General features: G+C 39.9%; 1 protein-coding gene across 1 annotated transcript in view; it reads right to left on the bottom strand.

The window, feature by feature from the left end:
• Positions 1–526: 526 nt before the first annotated feature.
• Positions 527–15224, bottom strand: part of sel1l (SEL1L adaptor subunit of ERAD E3 ubiquitin ligase) — a 60664-nt gene continuing 45966 nt past the window's right edge. Inside the window, exons 17-21 of the mRNA XM_059962461.1 lie at positions 12984–13149; positions 8017–8091; positions 7008–7180; positions 3408–3536; positions 527–1961 (exon numbers count right to left, since the gene is read on the bottom strand). Of these exons, the coding sequence (XP_059818444.1) occupies positions 1794–1961; positions 3408–3536; positions 7008–7180; positions 8017–8091; positions 12984–13149 (711 nt within the window). The 3' untranslated portion in view covers positions 527–1793. The remainder of the gene's footprint in view (positions 1962–3407; positions 3537–7007; positions 7181–8016; positions 8092–12983; positions 13150–15224) is intronic.

Here is a 15224-nt window from a genome sequence, read left to right on the forward strand (position 1 = left end):
TTCAGTGAAATTTAATATCATGGATCAACACTGAAGTTCTCATTTTCAGGTAACCCACATCAAATGTTAATTTCACCCTTCTGATCCACCCAGGTTCTCTCAACCCTCTCCTTTCCAAATTCTGCCACCCAGCACCAAGTTACCCGTTTTTTTTCCTCTCCATCTTGTTCCATCTGCCCATCACTCACACACTAAAATTATTGGGCCAACATCCCCTACCCCATTGATTTCATTTGACCATCATCCTATCTTATTTGGTTCTTCTCATCATCTTCCTTCTAGTATTATAGAATCTTACATTGCTTACACTTCTAACTCCATTTATAAATTTTTAGATGATAGCACTATAGGGGACTGCATGACAAAAATGATGAGTTGGACAACAGGAAGGACAAAATTTCACTTCCCCAGTTCATCCTCTTAACAGGTTAGATTGACAACTTGAAGATACTGGCACCTTGTCCAGTTCAATTGTTCAGTGTTAAATATACAGAAATGTTAAATGTAGAAATGAAGAGTCTTAGGCTACTTACATATTTTTATTAAAACAAGCTTAAATACACTTTAATGACTAATTAGACTGCATATTAAAAAGTTTGTACAACTTATTAACATTTTTAAACAATTTTACACAGCAAATCCTCAATGCATTTACAATATCATACATTTACAACAGCTACCCATCCCAATTTTAAAGGGAATACATATGCTTTGAGCGTTCAGTTATGCCCCAAAACAAAGTGCAATCTTTATGGGCTATTTGCTCCAGAGATCACTTTACTGATTTTTCAACCAGACAGTGTTTAAGTGGGCTTCCTAGAATTAGGCTTTCCCCTCCCTCCCCCACTCTAGTGGTTCCCCAATGGTAAACACACAATTCTATACTGCACTCTACATTTGCTGTTATTCAAATCCATCATTAAACTCCAATTATTACCCCATTCAATTAAGACATCTAAGATATCAAACATGTTGTCACTTGCCCATCATTAAATATTGAGTACTTTATTTCCATTAACATTTGTCTTGTCAAGAACCAAATTAGTCTCTCAGGTTCAGCTCTGCACACTTTCAAAAAATATCCTTATCACATTATTATGAAATAGTTCAGTTTTAGTATTTTTAAATCCTGCCTTGCAAAATGGTCAAATCCAGAGAAAATGAGTACCAGGAGAACCCCTTTTCCAATGGGGTAACTAAAACAATACAATCACTCAAAACTGGGGAAAACATTAAATCTGCAACACATTAATAACCAAATTGAAATTTGTTTTCAGGTTTGCAGTAAATTTAATCCATAAATTGTTCATTAGTTATAGCTGATTTCAAGATGTCTGAAGTGGAACAAAGTCACCATTCGACAAGTGTAAACCTCCTTAAGCAGACCGGCTGTTGAAAGCAATCCTTTGACAGTGAGGCAAATGTTGGCAAATTCAAACGACTAAAGTGCAGGAAAAGATCCGTGTTCATTTGGTGACGATATATTTGTGTAATGGCACTTCTAAGAACAATTCTTGCAGGATTTTCTATATCCTCATGGAAAACAATTTGGGTTCAACTCAAAGTTGGGAGATTTATTTAATACAAGTTAAATTAACAATGTTTCAAAGGTGATGGACTAGCTTTGTGGCATTTGTAAAACTATTCTTCAGGCACTGACCTAAACAACTAAAAACTTGGTAAGCCCCAAAACAGGCTATTTTAATAAGAAAATGTGCATTTCATAAAAGTTAAAGATGAACTTTTTTCTTGCACTGTTGTTGATGGTATGGTAGAACAAGACTGCATCCTTGCTACTGTTGCCCACGTTGAGGTTCTGGTGCCCGCAAGCGAGGTTGTTGCTGCCTTTGTCTATATGCAATCACAGTTCCCAAAAGCAGAGCTAGTATAGTCATGAGGTAAAGATCCCACTCGGGGCCCAGTAGTGCATCCAAGTCAATCTGCATCCATATTTCTCGGAACTGCAAAAAAAAATCAAAATTTCATACAATGGAAAACTACTGTGTGGCTTTAGAATTAAACCAAGACTAATATGGGTAGGCCAGAAAGTTTTCAAATCCCAACAGGAGCTTTGACCACTTTCAAACCTTTAACAGATTAGCTTTGTCACCTGTACATCAAATAACACAATGAAATGTGATAGTAAGACATGAGCATAATTAGGCCATTCAGCCTCGAGTCTACTCCACAATTCTATCATGATTGATTTAATATCCTGCTCAACCCCATTCTCGATTGTCTTTTCCCCAGAACGTTCAATGTACAGACTAATCAAGCTCTGCTTTAAATACACCCACTGACTTGGCCCCACACAGCCATTTGTGGCAATGAATTCCACAGATTCACTCCTCTGGCTAAAGAAATTCTTCATCTGTTCTAAATGTACACCCTTCTATTCTGAGTCCCAAGCTCCCCCACTACAGAGAACAATTCTCCACATCCACTCTATCTAGGTCAGGGGTTCCCAAACTTTATGCCATGGCTCAATAGCATTATGGAGTCTGTGAACCCTAGATCTAGGCTATTCAATAGCTTTCATAGGTGTTATTCAACATCAACGATCAACATAGTCTGAAGATTTCTGGGGCATCCCGTAAATGTGACCATACTTCCGGTGCATGTCCCAACTCGCTCCAATCTGGTTAGAAAAGCGGAGCCAAGTATATTCCTACAAAAACGTCAAGTGGATTTTATGAAAAGATCTTGTTGACCCAACTACCTAGATGGGATATTCCCTAGTTGAAACATTAATGGTGAACTGCACAAGTTAAGCAGCCACATGAGCGATTGTTTAAGCCCCACCTGGAGAAGGCTTTTGCTCTGCAATACTGGTGGCGACATCCATGAGGCAAAGTATAGCACAGGATTGTCGGGGGGGGGGGGGGGGGGGGGGGACGGGACGGACGGAAAGCATAATGACATTCCTGGCACGGACATGTGGGATGACAAAAACCCTTCTAAGACAGTTTGAAAGCCACATTGCCCAGAATTCATATGTCCTTTCAAAACCTCCATTTACCATTGCTTGGAATTCTGAAAACTACCCAACAAATACAAGGATCATGAAAAGCTTTGGGCATTGTTACTCAAGTTCTTTTCTGAAAGGGATTAAGATTTGAGTAAAAGGCAATCTACTCAAGTTGGACTGGTCTCATCTACAAAGCTGATTTCTAAGAAACGATTCTCCTATATTGATGAAACTCAGCTTTGTTTAACTTCTGGTCACCGTAGGGTATACAAGTGCAATTTTCCATAATGGCATCATACCAAGTTCCTGACAGAACATTTCATCCACTAGATACTACACTTGCATTTAAGAAAAAGTAATTTCCGTTGTAATCATAAGGTAACAAGGATCCTTTATATTAATAATTGGAGTAAATGCACTTTAACATTTGTTTACTTACTTTGGTTTCACTCAGGTAATCCATCGAGTAGATCATTCCCAGTTTACAAAGCGCTAGGAAGACGGGTACTTGAGCATCAGGACTGGTCTCCGCAGCCATATCATAAAATCGCTTCGCAAGATAAATATCCTTCAAAAGAAGAAGTTCAAGGTCTTAAAATTATCAACTCTTGATAGAATATAGGATTAATTTCCTATGAACTAAATATGCAATATTCTCTAGAATGATTCCTCAATACAATTGACAGTGTTGCCATACAGAAATATGACCAGGTCCTGGAAATGTTACTGTACAGAAAAGTACTTAAACAGGATTCCAAAATATATGGAATTTAAATAACCATACTTCAACACTGTATATACTGACATGATAAGACTAATAGCCAACTCACTCGCTAAGATAAACTTTCCTTTAGCCTCCAAGATAGCAAACTACCAAATTAACTTCCTACACTACTTCCAAAGGCAACCTTTGAGATCAAAATGGCACTCCACGTTTAATACATAATAAATGTTGCATTTAAAAGGACTAATCATGAAAACCACATTAAATTGCGGGAGATTACTACGTGATTAAATTTTCCTTTCCAACTAACGGATCGGAAAGAAAAGAACATAAGATAGAGGAGCAGAATTAGTCCATTCGGCCATTTCATCGCGGCTGATCCATTTCCCTGTCTTCTCCCTGTGTCCCTTCATGCCATTAATAATCAATTGAATTGACTATTTCTTACATCCTTCATATACATGGAGTAAATATTGTTACGTTATGTCTCTGTCTAAATGTGCAGTTTATAGTAATTTGTAATAAATAGCATGTAAACAGCACAGTCAATATAATAAAGAAATTAACTGTATCAACTTGAATTAATCAGTCTGATGGCCTGGTGGAAGCTGTCCCAGAGTCTGTTGGTCCTGGCTTTAATGTTGTGGTACCGTTTCCTGGATGATAGCAGCTGGAACAGTTTGTGGTTGTGGTGACTCAGGTCTCCAATGATCCTTCAGGTCCTTTTTACAGACCCATCTCTGTATATGACCTGAATACTTAGAAGTTCACATTTACAGATGCGCTGGGCTGTCCACACCACTCTCTGCAGTCTTGAGATTGAGAGGAGTACAGTTCCCATACCAGGCAGTGATGTAGCCAGTCAGGATGCTCTCAGTTGTGCACCTATAGAAAGTTCTTAGGATTTAAGGAGTCATGCTAAGATTCTTCAACCTTCTGAGGTGAAAGATGCACTCTTCTTTTTTCACCACACAGTCTGTATGTACAGACCAGGTGAGATCCTCGGTGATGTTTATACCGAGGAACTTAAAGCTATTTACCCTTTCAACACCAGAACCATTGATATCAATGTCAGCCTGTCTCCATTCCTCCTGTAGTCCACAACCAGCTCCTGTTTTTGTGACATTGAGAGGTTGTTTTCTTGACACCACTGTGTCAGGGTGATGACTTCCTTCTCATTTGCCTCGTTATTATTTGACACGAGGCCAATGAACATAGTATCATCAGAAAATTTAATTAGCAGGTTGGAGCTGTGGGTGGAGAAAGTCATGGGTATGCAGAGAGTAAAGGAGGGGGCTTAGGACAAAGCCCTGAGGGGCTCTGGTGTTGAGGGTCAGAAGGGCAGAGGTGAGGGAGCCCATTCTTACCACCTGCTGGAAACCTGACAGAAAGCCCAGGATTTAGCTGCACAAGGCAGGTGAAGGCTGAGGTCTTTGAACTGCTTGTCAAGCCTGGAGGGAAATTGGTGTTGAATGCTGAACTGTAGTTCAAGAACAGCATTCTCATACAAGCATCCTTCTCCAGATGTGTAAGGATGGTGTGCAGTGTTGTGGCTATTGTGTCATCTGTTGATCGGTTGGGCCAGCAGGCAAAATGTAGGGGGCCCAGTGTGGGTGGTGGTATGCTGCAGATTTATCAACCTCTCAACCTCTGCCTGAAATACTCCCAATGACCAGGCCTCCACAGCCACCTGTGGCAATGAATTCTACAGATTCACCAAGCACTGGCTAAAGAAATTCCTCATCTCCATTCTAAAAGGACAGCCCTCTAAATATGGGCAATATATTTGAGAATATACTCAAGGAATGAAGTAATAATACAAGATGACTGCTTATTGGATTAGTAACAGGTAATGAAACACTGCCAGATTATAAAATTTAAACAGCATTCCATATAGATGTAATTCAAAGCCACTGGAAACCATGCTGGGAATCCACAGAAAACCTACAGCACATTACAGGCCCTTTGGCCCACAAAGTTGTGCCGGACACATCCCTACCTTAGAAATTACTAGGCTTACCTATAGCCCTCTATTTTACTAAGTTCCATGTACCTATCCAAAAGTGGCTTAAAAGACCCTATCGTATCCACTTCCACCACTGTTGCCGGCAGCCCATTCCACACAATCACCACTCTGAGTAAAAAAACTTACCCCTGACATCTCCTCTGTACCTACTCCCCAGCACCTTAAACCTATGCCCTCTTGTGACAGCTATTTCAGCCCTGGGGAAAAAGCCTCTGATTATCCATACAACCAATCATCAAATTATACACCTCTATCAGGTCACCTATCATCCTCCGTCGCTCCAAGGAGAAACAGCCGAGTTCACTCAATCTATTCTCATAAGGCATGCTCCCCAATCCAGGCAACATCCTTGTAAATCTTCTCTGCACCCTTTCTAAGGTTTCCACATCCTTCCTGTAGTGAGGTGACCAGAACTGAGCACAGTACTCCAAGTGGGGTCTGACCAGGGTCCTATATAGCTGCAATATTACCTCACAGCTCCTTAATTCGATTCCACGATTGATGAAGGCCAATACACCATACACCTTCTTAACCACAGTGTCAATCTGCACAGTTGCTTTGAGCATCCTACTTGGACCCCAAGATCCCTCTGATCCTCCACACTGCCAAGAATCTTACCTTTAATACTATATTCTGCCATCATATTTGACCTACCAAAACAAGCCACTTAACACTTATCTGGGTTGAACTCCATCTGCCACTTCTCAACCCAGTTTTGCATCCTATCAATGTCCCACTGTAACCTGACAGCCCTCCACACTATCCACAACACCTCCAACCTTTGTGTCATCAGCAAACTTACTAACCTATCCCTCCACTTCCTCATCCACGTCATTTATAAAAATCACAAACAGTAGGGGTCTTAGAACAGATCCCTGAGGCACACCACTGGTTACCAACCTCCATGCAGAATATGACCAGTCTACAATCACTCTTTGCCTTCTGTGGGCAAGCCAGTTCTGGATCCGCAAAGTAATGTCCCCTTGGATCCCATGCCTCCTTACTTTCTCATTAAGCATTGCATGGGGTACATTATCAAATGCCTTGCTGAAATCCATATACACTACATCTACTGCTCTTCCTTTATCAATGCGTTTAGTCAAATCCTCAAGAAATTCAATCAGGCTCGTAAGGCACAACCTGTCCTTGATAAAGCCATGATGACTATTCCTAATCATATTATGCCTCTTCAAATGTTCATAAATCCATGTCAAACAGATCCAAAAAGTGATACCATCCTTCAACTGAAACCATGTCTGTAAATACAAATGATAATTTTAAATGCATACCTGTTTGATGCCCAAACCCTTTTCATGCATGTAGCCCAAGTTAAACATGGCCTGTGCACTATGTTGTTGCTCGGAGGCAAGTCTATAATGAATTACAGCAGTTTCGTAGTCGATGTCTGTACCGTAGCCATAGAAATGATAATCTCCAAGCTTGATTCTTGCAACTGTATAACCTACAACAAAAGTCAATGTTTAAGTACTTTGAGAACTTGATGTTCATCATAATCATACAAAGATGTATGCCCACCCCCACCCCCCAGTACTCTTCCTTTATTCTTGTCATCTTAAGTGCAATAGATGTTATTTGAGCAGATTCTAGTAAGATGAATTATTCTCAAATTAGAGACGCCGAGCTTTCTGCAGCAATTTTCTATTGAACTATCTGAATGAGATGTGGATCTTGCCCTTATTCTGACTGCACTTTAGATCAAACACAGACTTGCTGCTTTTAATTTTAAGGAAATAATATAGTAGCCAAATTAGAATTAGTGTATCAGCTCGCTTACAAAGATTAGAACTGTTAAAAGCATTGGTTAAAATTTTCTTGGTTACAGTTGAGTGTCATTCAGAAAGTACACAAGAACACTTTGAAACTGAACATTTAATACGACAATGAAAAATTCTCATCTGAAACAGCATACCCCAGGCATCTAAACCAAATTAAAACAGCCAAAATTAATCTGCTCCCTAGGACAGTTTAAGTGGAATTAATGACTTGTGCAGGTGCTTTGTAAAAGCACCTTTGGAAGGTGCTTTGTAAAAAATCTGCTTCAACATGCAATCAAATTTGAATTTTACAGAATGCTACTTTATAATTTAAAGTGTACTGGACATTGCATTTGCATTTTGAAGTGTGCATAAACTCAGGTTTCTGAAGGCTTTGTGCCTTAAAATAGGAACGACTCAAATAGAGAATAAACAAGTCCTTCCACTCACTAGGGTTTCAAACATCAAACTGCAGTAAGACTGACCACAACTCACTATACAAGGCTCTTTATGTTCATCTCACCTTGTGCTGCTGCTCTGTTCCAGTGTAGCAGTGCTCGAGGATAGGTCTCATTTTCACCAAAAATGTTAGCTTCTTCTGCAAAAGAGAATAAGTATTTATTCTATTATTGAATTTTGAGGCTGCGAATATAGAGTACGTTACTGAACTTGATTAGATGACTCCTTACAAACTCAGCATACCCAATGGCTTATCCACATCCCCAAATTCACATTAACCCAACCCGAATAAAAATTATTTGATAGAATAGTAGTCAGTAATGATTCTATACCTTCAGTTATAAATAAAGTGTCTGCTGTGCAATATTTCAGAATTCCAAACTTGATTTTTTTCAAAAATAAGATTTGAACAAGCATAAGCCATAAGAGAATATTTTAAAGAGCTTGCTGTTTCTATCAACAACTTGGAGTTAGCAGTGCCACCGCCAGGCATTTCATGGTACAGCAACAAGCCCCTTTAATTAAATCCAATTAGAAGAAACAGTACAGAGGAAAAGGTCCTTCAGCCTATGCGCACATACAAAAACTGAAAAGTGAAGATGCTTTCAAAAATTATTAAATGAAGATCCTGAGAGTACTGGCTCAAAATACTGGCTGTTTACTCTTTTCCCTAGATGCTGCCTGATCTGCTGAGTTCCTCTAGCATTTTGAGTACTTTATTCTGCAGATTTTCTCATGTTTGTAAATGAAAAAGTTTCTAAATATCAAAACATTTATTGTAAAGAGTAAAAAAGGGAACAGTAAAAAAGCTAAATCAAATCAATAGACAATAGGTGCAGAAGTAGACCATTCGGCCCTTCGAGCCTGCACCGCCATTTTGAGATCATGGCCAATCATCTACTATCAATACCCGGTTCCTGCCTTGTCCCCATAACCCTCGATTCCCCTATCCATAAGATACCTATCTAGCTCCTTCTTGAAAGCATCCAGAGAATTGGCCTCCACTGCCTTCCGAGGCAGTGCATTCCACACCCCCACAACTCCCTGGGAGAAGTTGTTTTTCCTTAAATCTGTCCTAAATGACCTACCCCTTATTCTCAAACCATGCCCTCTGGTACTGGACTTTCCCAGCATCTGGAACATATTTCCTGCCTCAATCTTGTATGTTTCAATCAGATCCCGTCTCAATCTCCTTAATTCCAGCGTGTACAAGCCCAGTCTCTCTAACCTCTCTGCGTAAGACAGTCCAGACATCCCAGGAATTAACCTCGTGAATCTATGCTGCACTTCCTCTATAGCCAGGATGTCCTTCCTTAACCCTGGAGACCAAAACTGTACACAATACTCCAAGTGTGGTCTCACCAGGGCTCTGTACAAATGCAAGAGGATTTCCTTGCTCTTGTACTCAATTCCCTTTGTAATAAAGGCCAACATTCCATTAGCCTTCTTCACTGCCTGCTGCACTTGCTCATTCACCTTCAGTGACTGATGAACAAGGACTCCTAGATCGCTTCGTATTTCTCCCTTACCTAACTCTACACCATTCAGTTAATAATCTGCCTTCCTGTTCTTACTCCCAAAGTGGATAACCTCACACTTATTCACATTAAACGCCATCTGCCAAGTATCTGCCCACTCACCCAGCCTATCCAAGTCACCCTGAATTCTCCTAACATCCTCATCACATCACCCTGCCACCCAGCTTAGTATCATCAGCAAATTTGCTGATGTTATTTTCAATGCCTTCATCCAAATCATTGACGTAAATTGTAAACAGCTGTGGTCCCAATACCGAGCCCTGTGGCACTCCACTAGTCACCACCTGCCATTCCGAGAAACACCCATTCACCGCTACCCTTTGCTTTCTATCTGCCAACCAGTTTTCTATCCATGTCAATGTCTTCCCCCTGATGCCCTGAGCTTTGATTTTACCCACCAATCTCCTATGTGGGACCTTATCAAATGCCTTCTGAAAATCGAGGTACACTACATCCACTGGATCTCCCCCGTCTAACTTCCTGGTTACATCCTTGAAAAACTCCAACAGATTAGTCAAGCATGATTTACCCTTGGTAAATCCATGCTGGCTTAGCCCAATCCTATCACTGCTATCTAGATATGCCACAATTTCATCCTTAATAATGGACTCTAGCATCTTCCCCACCACCGATGTCAGGCTGACAGGTCGATAGTTCTCGGTTTTCTCCCTCCCTCCTTTCTTCAAAAGTGGGATAACATTAGCCATTCTCCAATCCTCAGGAACTGATCCTGAATCTAAGGAACATTGGAAAATGATTACCAATGCATCTGCAATTTCCAGGGCCCCCTCCTTTAGTACCCTAGGATGCAGACCATCTGGACCTGGGGATTTGTCAGCCTTCAGTCCCATCAGTCTACTCATCACAGTTTCCTTCCTAATGTCAATCTGTTTCGTTTCCTCTGTTACCCTATGTCCTTGGCCCATCCATACATCTGGGAGATTGCTTGTGTCTTCCTTAGTGAAAACAGATCTAAAGTACTCATTAAATTCTTCTGCCATTTCTCTGTTTCCCATAATCAATCACGAGGAAATCTGCAGATGCTGGAAATTGAAACAACAACACACACAAAATGCTGCCTGGCCTGCTGTGTTCCACCAGCATTTTGTGTGTTAAATCAAATCAATACTTGGTTTGACCACCCTTTGTTTTAAAACACATCAATTCTCTCAGGTACACTGCCATGGTGTTTTAAGAAATTTGCTCCAAGCATCTTGGAGAACTTGCCACAGTTCTTTGGCAGACTTTGGCTGCCTCCCTGCTTCTGCCTCTCCAGGTAACCCCAGACAACGGCACACCATCAAAACCACAGAAAATCTAAGGTGCTTAGGACTTCAGCAGAGTATTGTATGCGCTGACCACAATGCCCAATTAATAAAAAAATCTAAAAAAAATGGGGCACTGTAGCAGCAGAGCAGTTAGCACAATGGTATTACAGCTCAGGGTGTCAGAGATCCAGCGTCCTCCAGAAGGTTTTGTGTCATTCCCATGACTGTGTGCATTTTCTCCAGGTGCTCCAGTTTCCTCCCACAGTGCAAGTTAACTTGTCATTGTAAATTATCCCATGATTCAGCTAGGGTTAAATAGGTGGGTTGCTGAGCAGTGCAGCTCATTGGGCCAGAAAGGTCTGTTCTGCACTGCATCTCTAAATAAATTAAATTGTACATCTGATAGAAAGTGGTCTACATCTCTCCATTCTTTGTCTGTTCACTTATCTGTCCAAACACCTTTTAAATGTTTCCACTTCTATCATTTCCTCTGGAATTTGAGACACCTCTATCCCCAAAAATTGCCATGCAAATCTCCTTTAAAAACTTTACCCCTCTTGCACTCTTCTAGTATGCCTTCTATGATTTTACAATTCCACCCTGACTTTCCATCAACCCAGTCTCTCTCAATTTCACCTACTTCAATATATCACTCAACCTCCAACACCTAAAGAACACAATCCTAAGTTTGTCTAACTTCTCCTTTAGTTAACACTTGAATCCAGACAATATTCCAATGAATCTTTTCTACATCCTCTGAAACCATCACATTTTACAATGTTGCACAGATGGGTTACATTAATTTGCTATGGTTTCCAGTGATCAAGGAAAAGAATTCAGAAAAAGATGTTGCCTGTACTGGAGGTCTTATGTTAAGAGGAGAAATCAGATGTGATAGGGTTGTTTATCTTGGAGTGAAGGGGTGACATGGTAGAGGTATAAAATCAACAATCCCTTTTATTTATTTTTACAACCATTGCTCTGAGCAGGATTTTTTTAATTATTATATACACAGCTTGAAAACTGCATAACACTAAATGCCCATTTTTTGCAAATATTTAGAATGAAAATTGAAAAATCACACTATTAATTGAAGGGTATTGTATAATGCAATACAGAACATGAGAATCTTTCACGTTGTGTTAACTTTCTAGCTGTGCGGCTATGTGTGCAGGACCATTTCAGTTACTGCGTGACCACGCAGCTTAGAGGGAATAGTGAAAAAAACGAAGAAGTGGGTCAGTCTTTGGAGCGTAGAAGATGAGGGGGGACTTGATAGAGGTATTTAAAATTACGAGGGGGATAGAGTTGATGTGGATAGGCTTCTTCCATTGAGAGCAGGGGAGATTCAAATGAGGACGAGTTGAGAGTTAAGGGGCAAAAGTTTAGGGGTAACACGAGGGGGAGCTTCTTTACTCAGAGAGTGGTAGCTGTGTGGAACGAGCTTCCAGTAGAAGTGGTAGAGGCAGGTTTGGTATTGTCATTTAAAGTGAAATTGGATAGGTATATGGACAGGAAAGGAATGGAGGGTTATGGGCTAAGTGCAGGTTGGTGGGACTAGGCAAGAGTAAGCGTTCGGCACAGACTAGATTCCGTGCTGTAATTGTTATATGGTTATATGGTAAAGATAGTAACAAATATCTGTTTCTAAAGCAGAGGTGTCTGAATTAGAGAGCAAAGATTTAAAGTGATAGAGGAGGTTAAAGGTGATTCCGGGAGTACATTTTTCCAGATTAGTTAGCATGCGGAATGATCCCTAAAAGACTGAAGCAGGAGAAATATTTAAGAACCATCTCTCAGTCTTCAGTGATCAATAAATTGACATATGAAATTAATTTAGACAAGTAGGATCAGTAAAAGGCACAAGCACGAGAGTCTGCAGATGCTAGAAATCCAAAGCAACACACAAAATGCTGAAGAAACTAAGGTCAGGCTGCATGTATGGAAGTGAATAGATAGTTCAGGTCGAGACCTTTCTTCAGAACCAACTGACAATAAAGACATGACAGTCAGTATGGATGTAGTAGGCTAAAGAGCCTCTTTCTATGCTTTACCACTATCTTAAACTAGAATATTGATATAACAGCAAGTAATTGTTAAACCACATAGGTCACTTGTTATGCAGCACAGTTTCACAGGAAGGAGAATTTATCCAAATATCACCACACTAATATTTTGAAAGACAAATAAGACAGCTGAAATGCCACTAGGCTTGTATTTCTTACTTTGATCCAGTATGAAGGCAGCGTTGCTCTGGGCCACCTCATAGCCTTGTTCAGCTAACAACAGGTACTGCACCAAAGCGGAATCAGTGTCGCCCTCCTTATAGCTACTATATGCAGACATCAGCCGCTCCGACCAGCGTCCTCGCTCACAGACATTTTTGAATAGCTGCAGACGATGAAGCAATTCAAATCAGAAAATGCAAAGTACGTAGTACAAAGTATAAAGCAGATTATCCCAAGTACTCAAATGAGCAAAACCCACAGACAAAAGAGTTGTAATATGGAGAGAGAAAAAAAACTGCAATCTAAAAATAGTCACCAAGTATTGTACCAACTGAAGCAGGGGCCCATGAAACACACAACCTACATTTCAGTAACATCTTTTACCCCCTCTGCCATCAGATTTCTGAATGACAATGAACCCATGTACATAACCCCCTTTTTTTACACTAATTTTTATATACATTTCTGATTATAATTTAGTTTTATATATAATGCATTACAATATACTGCTATGGCAAAATAACATTTCATGATGACATATGCCAGTTATTCCAAACCTGAGTAAAAACTACTGCACTGCAATAAAGGACAACCCGTGCTAGATGCAGCCCAATGCCACTTACATTGGCTAGATTGAAGACCAATTAAGGACACTCACTGAATTCAGGAATTGCAGTGAGGCCTAATTAGTTACACTGCTGAAGTTTCATCCCAAAACAATCTCAGCAGGCTTTGTTAGGAGCTGAAGTTAAATTTTATAAAAATATGTGCAGAGTTGTGTTTAAAATGATTTGAGATTAGGAGTGCAAGAGCTACTGATTTAGAACAACACAAAAATTTTCAGAAGTGCCAAGATCTTTCTTCCAGCTCATTTTGGACCGACAAGACTGTTGATCCATGATCAGCATTCAGATTTTCCTGAGTAAGCTAATGATTCACTTCTGAACTGCTGATTACACTGGACAACAAATTTTTATAAAAGTGTTGCTTCCTTAGAATTAATTTTTTGTTTATGATAGACTGCTTGAAGATGAACACAAATATAATTTTAGACTACTTGTATCATGTAGGAATTGAGAAACAACTAACTTTTATTGAACATAATGTGTTTAATTGCATAATGGTGCTGCTTTGCAACAGTTCAACTAAGTTAAAATATATTGTTAATGATTTTCATTTGTACTCGGTGTCTGAGGCTTCTCGCTTAAGTGTCCAACAATAATTCGCCAGCATTGTTGGATTCCAGTTGGCCTGGTATCTTTTCTGCATGACTGCAAAGTCCTGGTGAAACCTTTTACCATGCTTGTTAGTAATAGCACCAAGAATAGCAGGGAAGTCTAAATGGGAATGCAAAAAATTAATCTTTCGTGACATGTTGCATTTCATGGTTTTATATGCTTGAAGCATCTTTTCAACCAGCTGCATGTAGTTTGGTGCTCTGTAGATGCCAAAAAAAAATTTCAACAACTTCCCTGAATGCCTTCCATGTGATTTTCTCCCGTCCCACTAGAAATTCTTCAAATTGCCTGTCATTGATGACCTGTTTGATTTGTGGACTAACAAAAATGCTTTCCTTAATCTTGGCATCAGTTATTCTGGGAAGCATCTGTCTCAAATATCAAAATCCTTCAGAAAATTTTTGTGCCTGGTGATAGCAAATTCCATCCTTACAGTCCTGAGCCCAATAATTATTACTAAAACCTGTCCTGCCATGCAGCAGACACGCCACCTAAGCATGCCTGGACAAGATAGGAAACTTTCCAGCTTATATTGTAGGCAACATTTTAATTGACGAATAATGAATTAAAATAATAAACATACATGATTTCAAAAAATGGTGTGTGATAGGGAAATTTCATAGTGATTTTCATGATTAGTAGCTCAAAATTCATAAAATACACCCAAAGGTATTCAAGAAGCAAAATCTTTGTTGTCCAGTGTTATTGGTTAATAATTATGTGCCTGATGAAGTGAGCAATCAGGTTCTTTCCATGAACATGATTGATCTAGGTAAATTTTTCTACAGGTTTGCCATTGCCTTCTTTTGGGCAGTAATTACAAGATGGGTGACCCCAGCCATTATCAATACTTTTCAGAGACTGACTGCCTGGCGTCTGAGGTCACATAACCAGGACTTGTAATATGCACCAGATACTCATATGACCAATCCACCACCTGCACCCATGGTTTCACACGACTTGGATTGGAGGACTAAACAGATGCTACAACTTGCTAAGA

The sequence above is a fragment of the Hypanus sabinus genome, chromosome 2 (genome assembly GCF_030144855.1).
Source record: "Hypanus sabinus isolate sHypSab1 chromosome 2, sHypSab1.hap1, whole genome shotgun sequence".
NCBI lineage: Eukaryota > Metazoa > Chordata > Chondrichthyes > Myliobatiformes > Dasyatidae > Hypanus > Hypanus sabinus.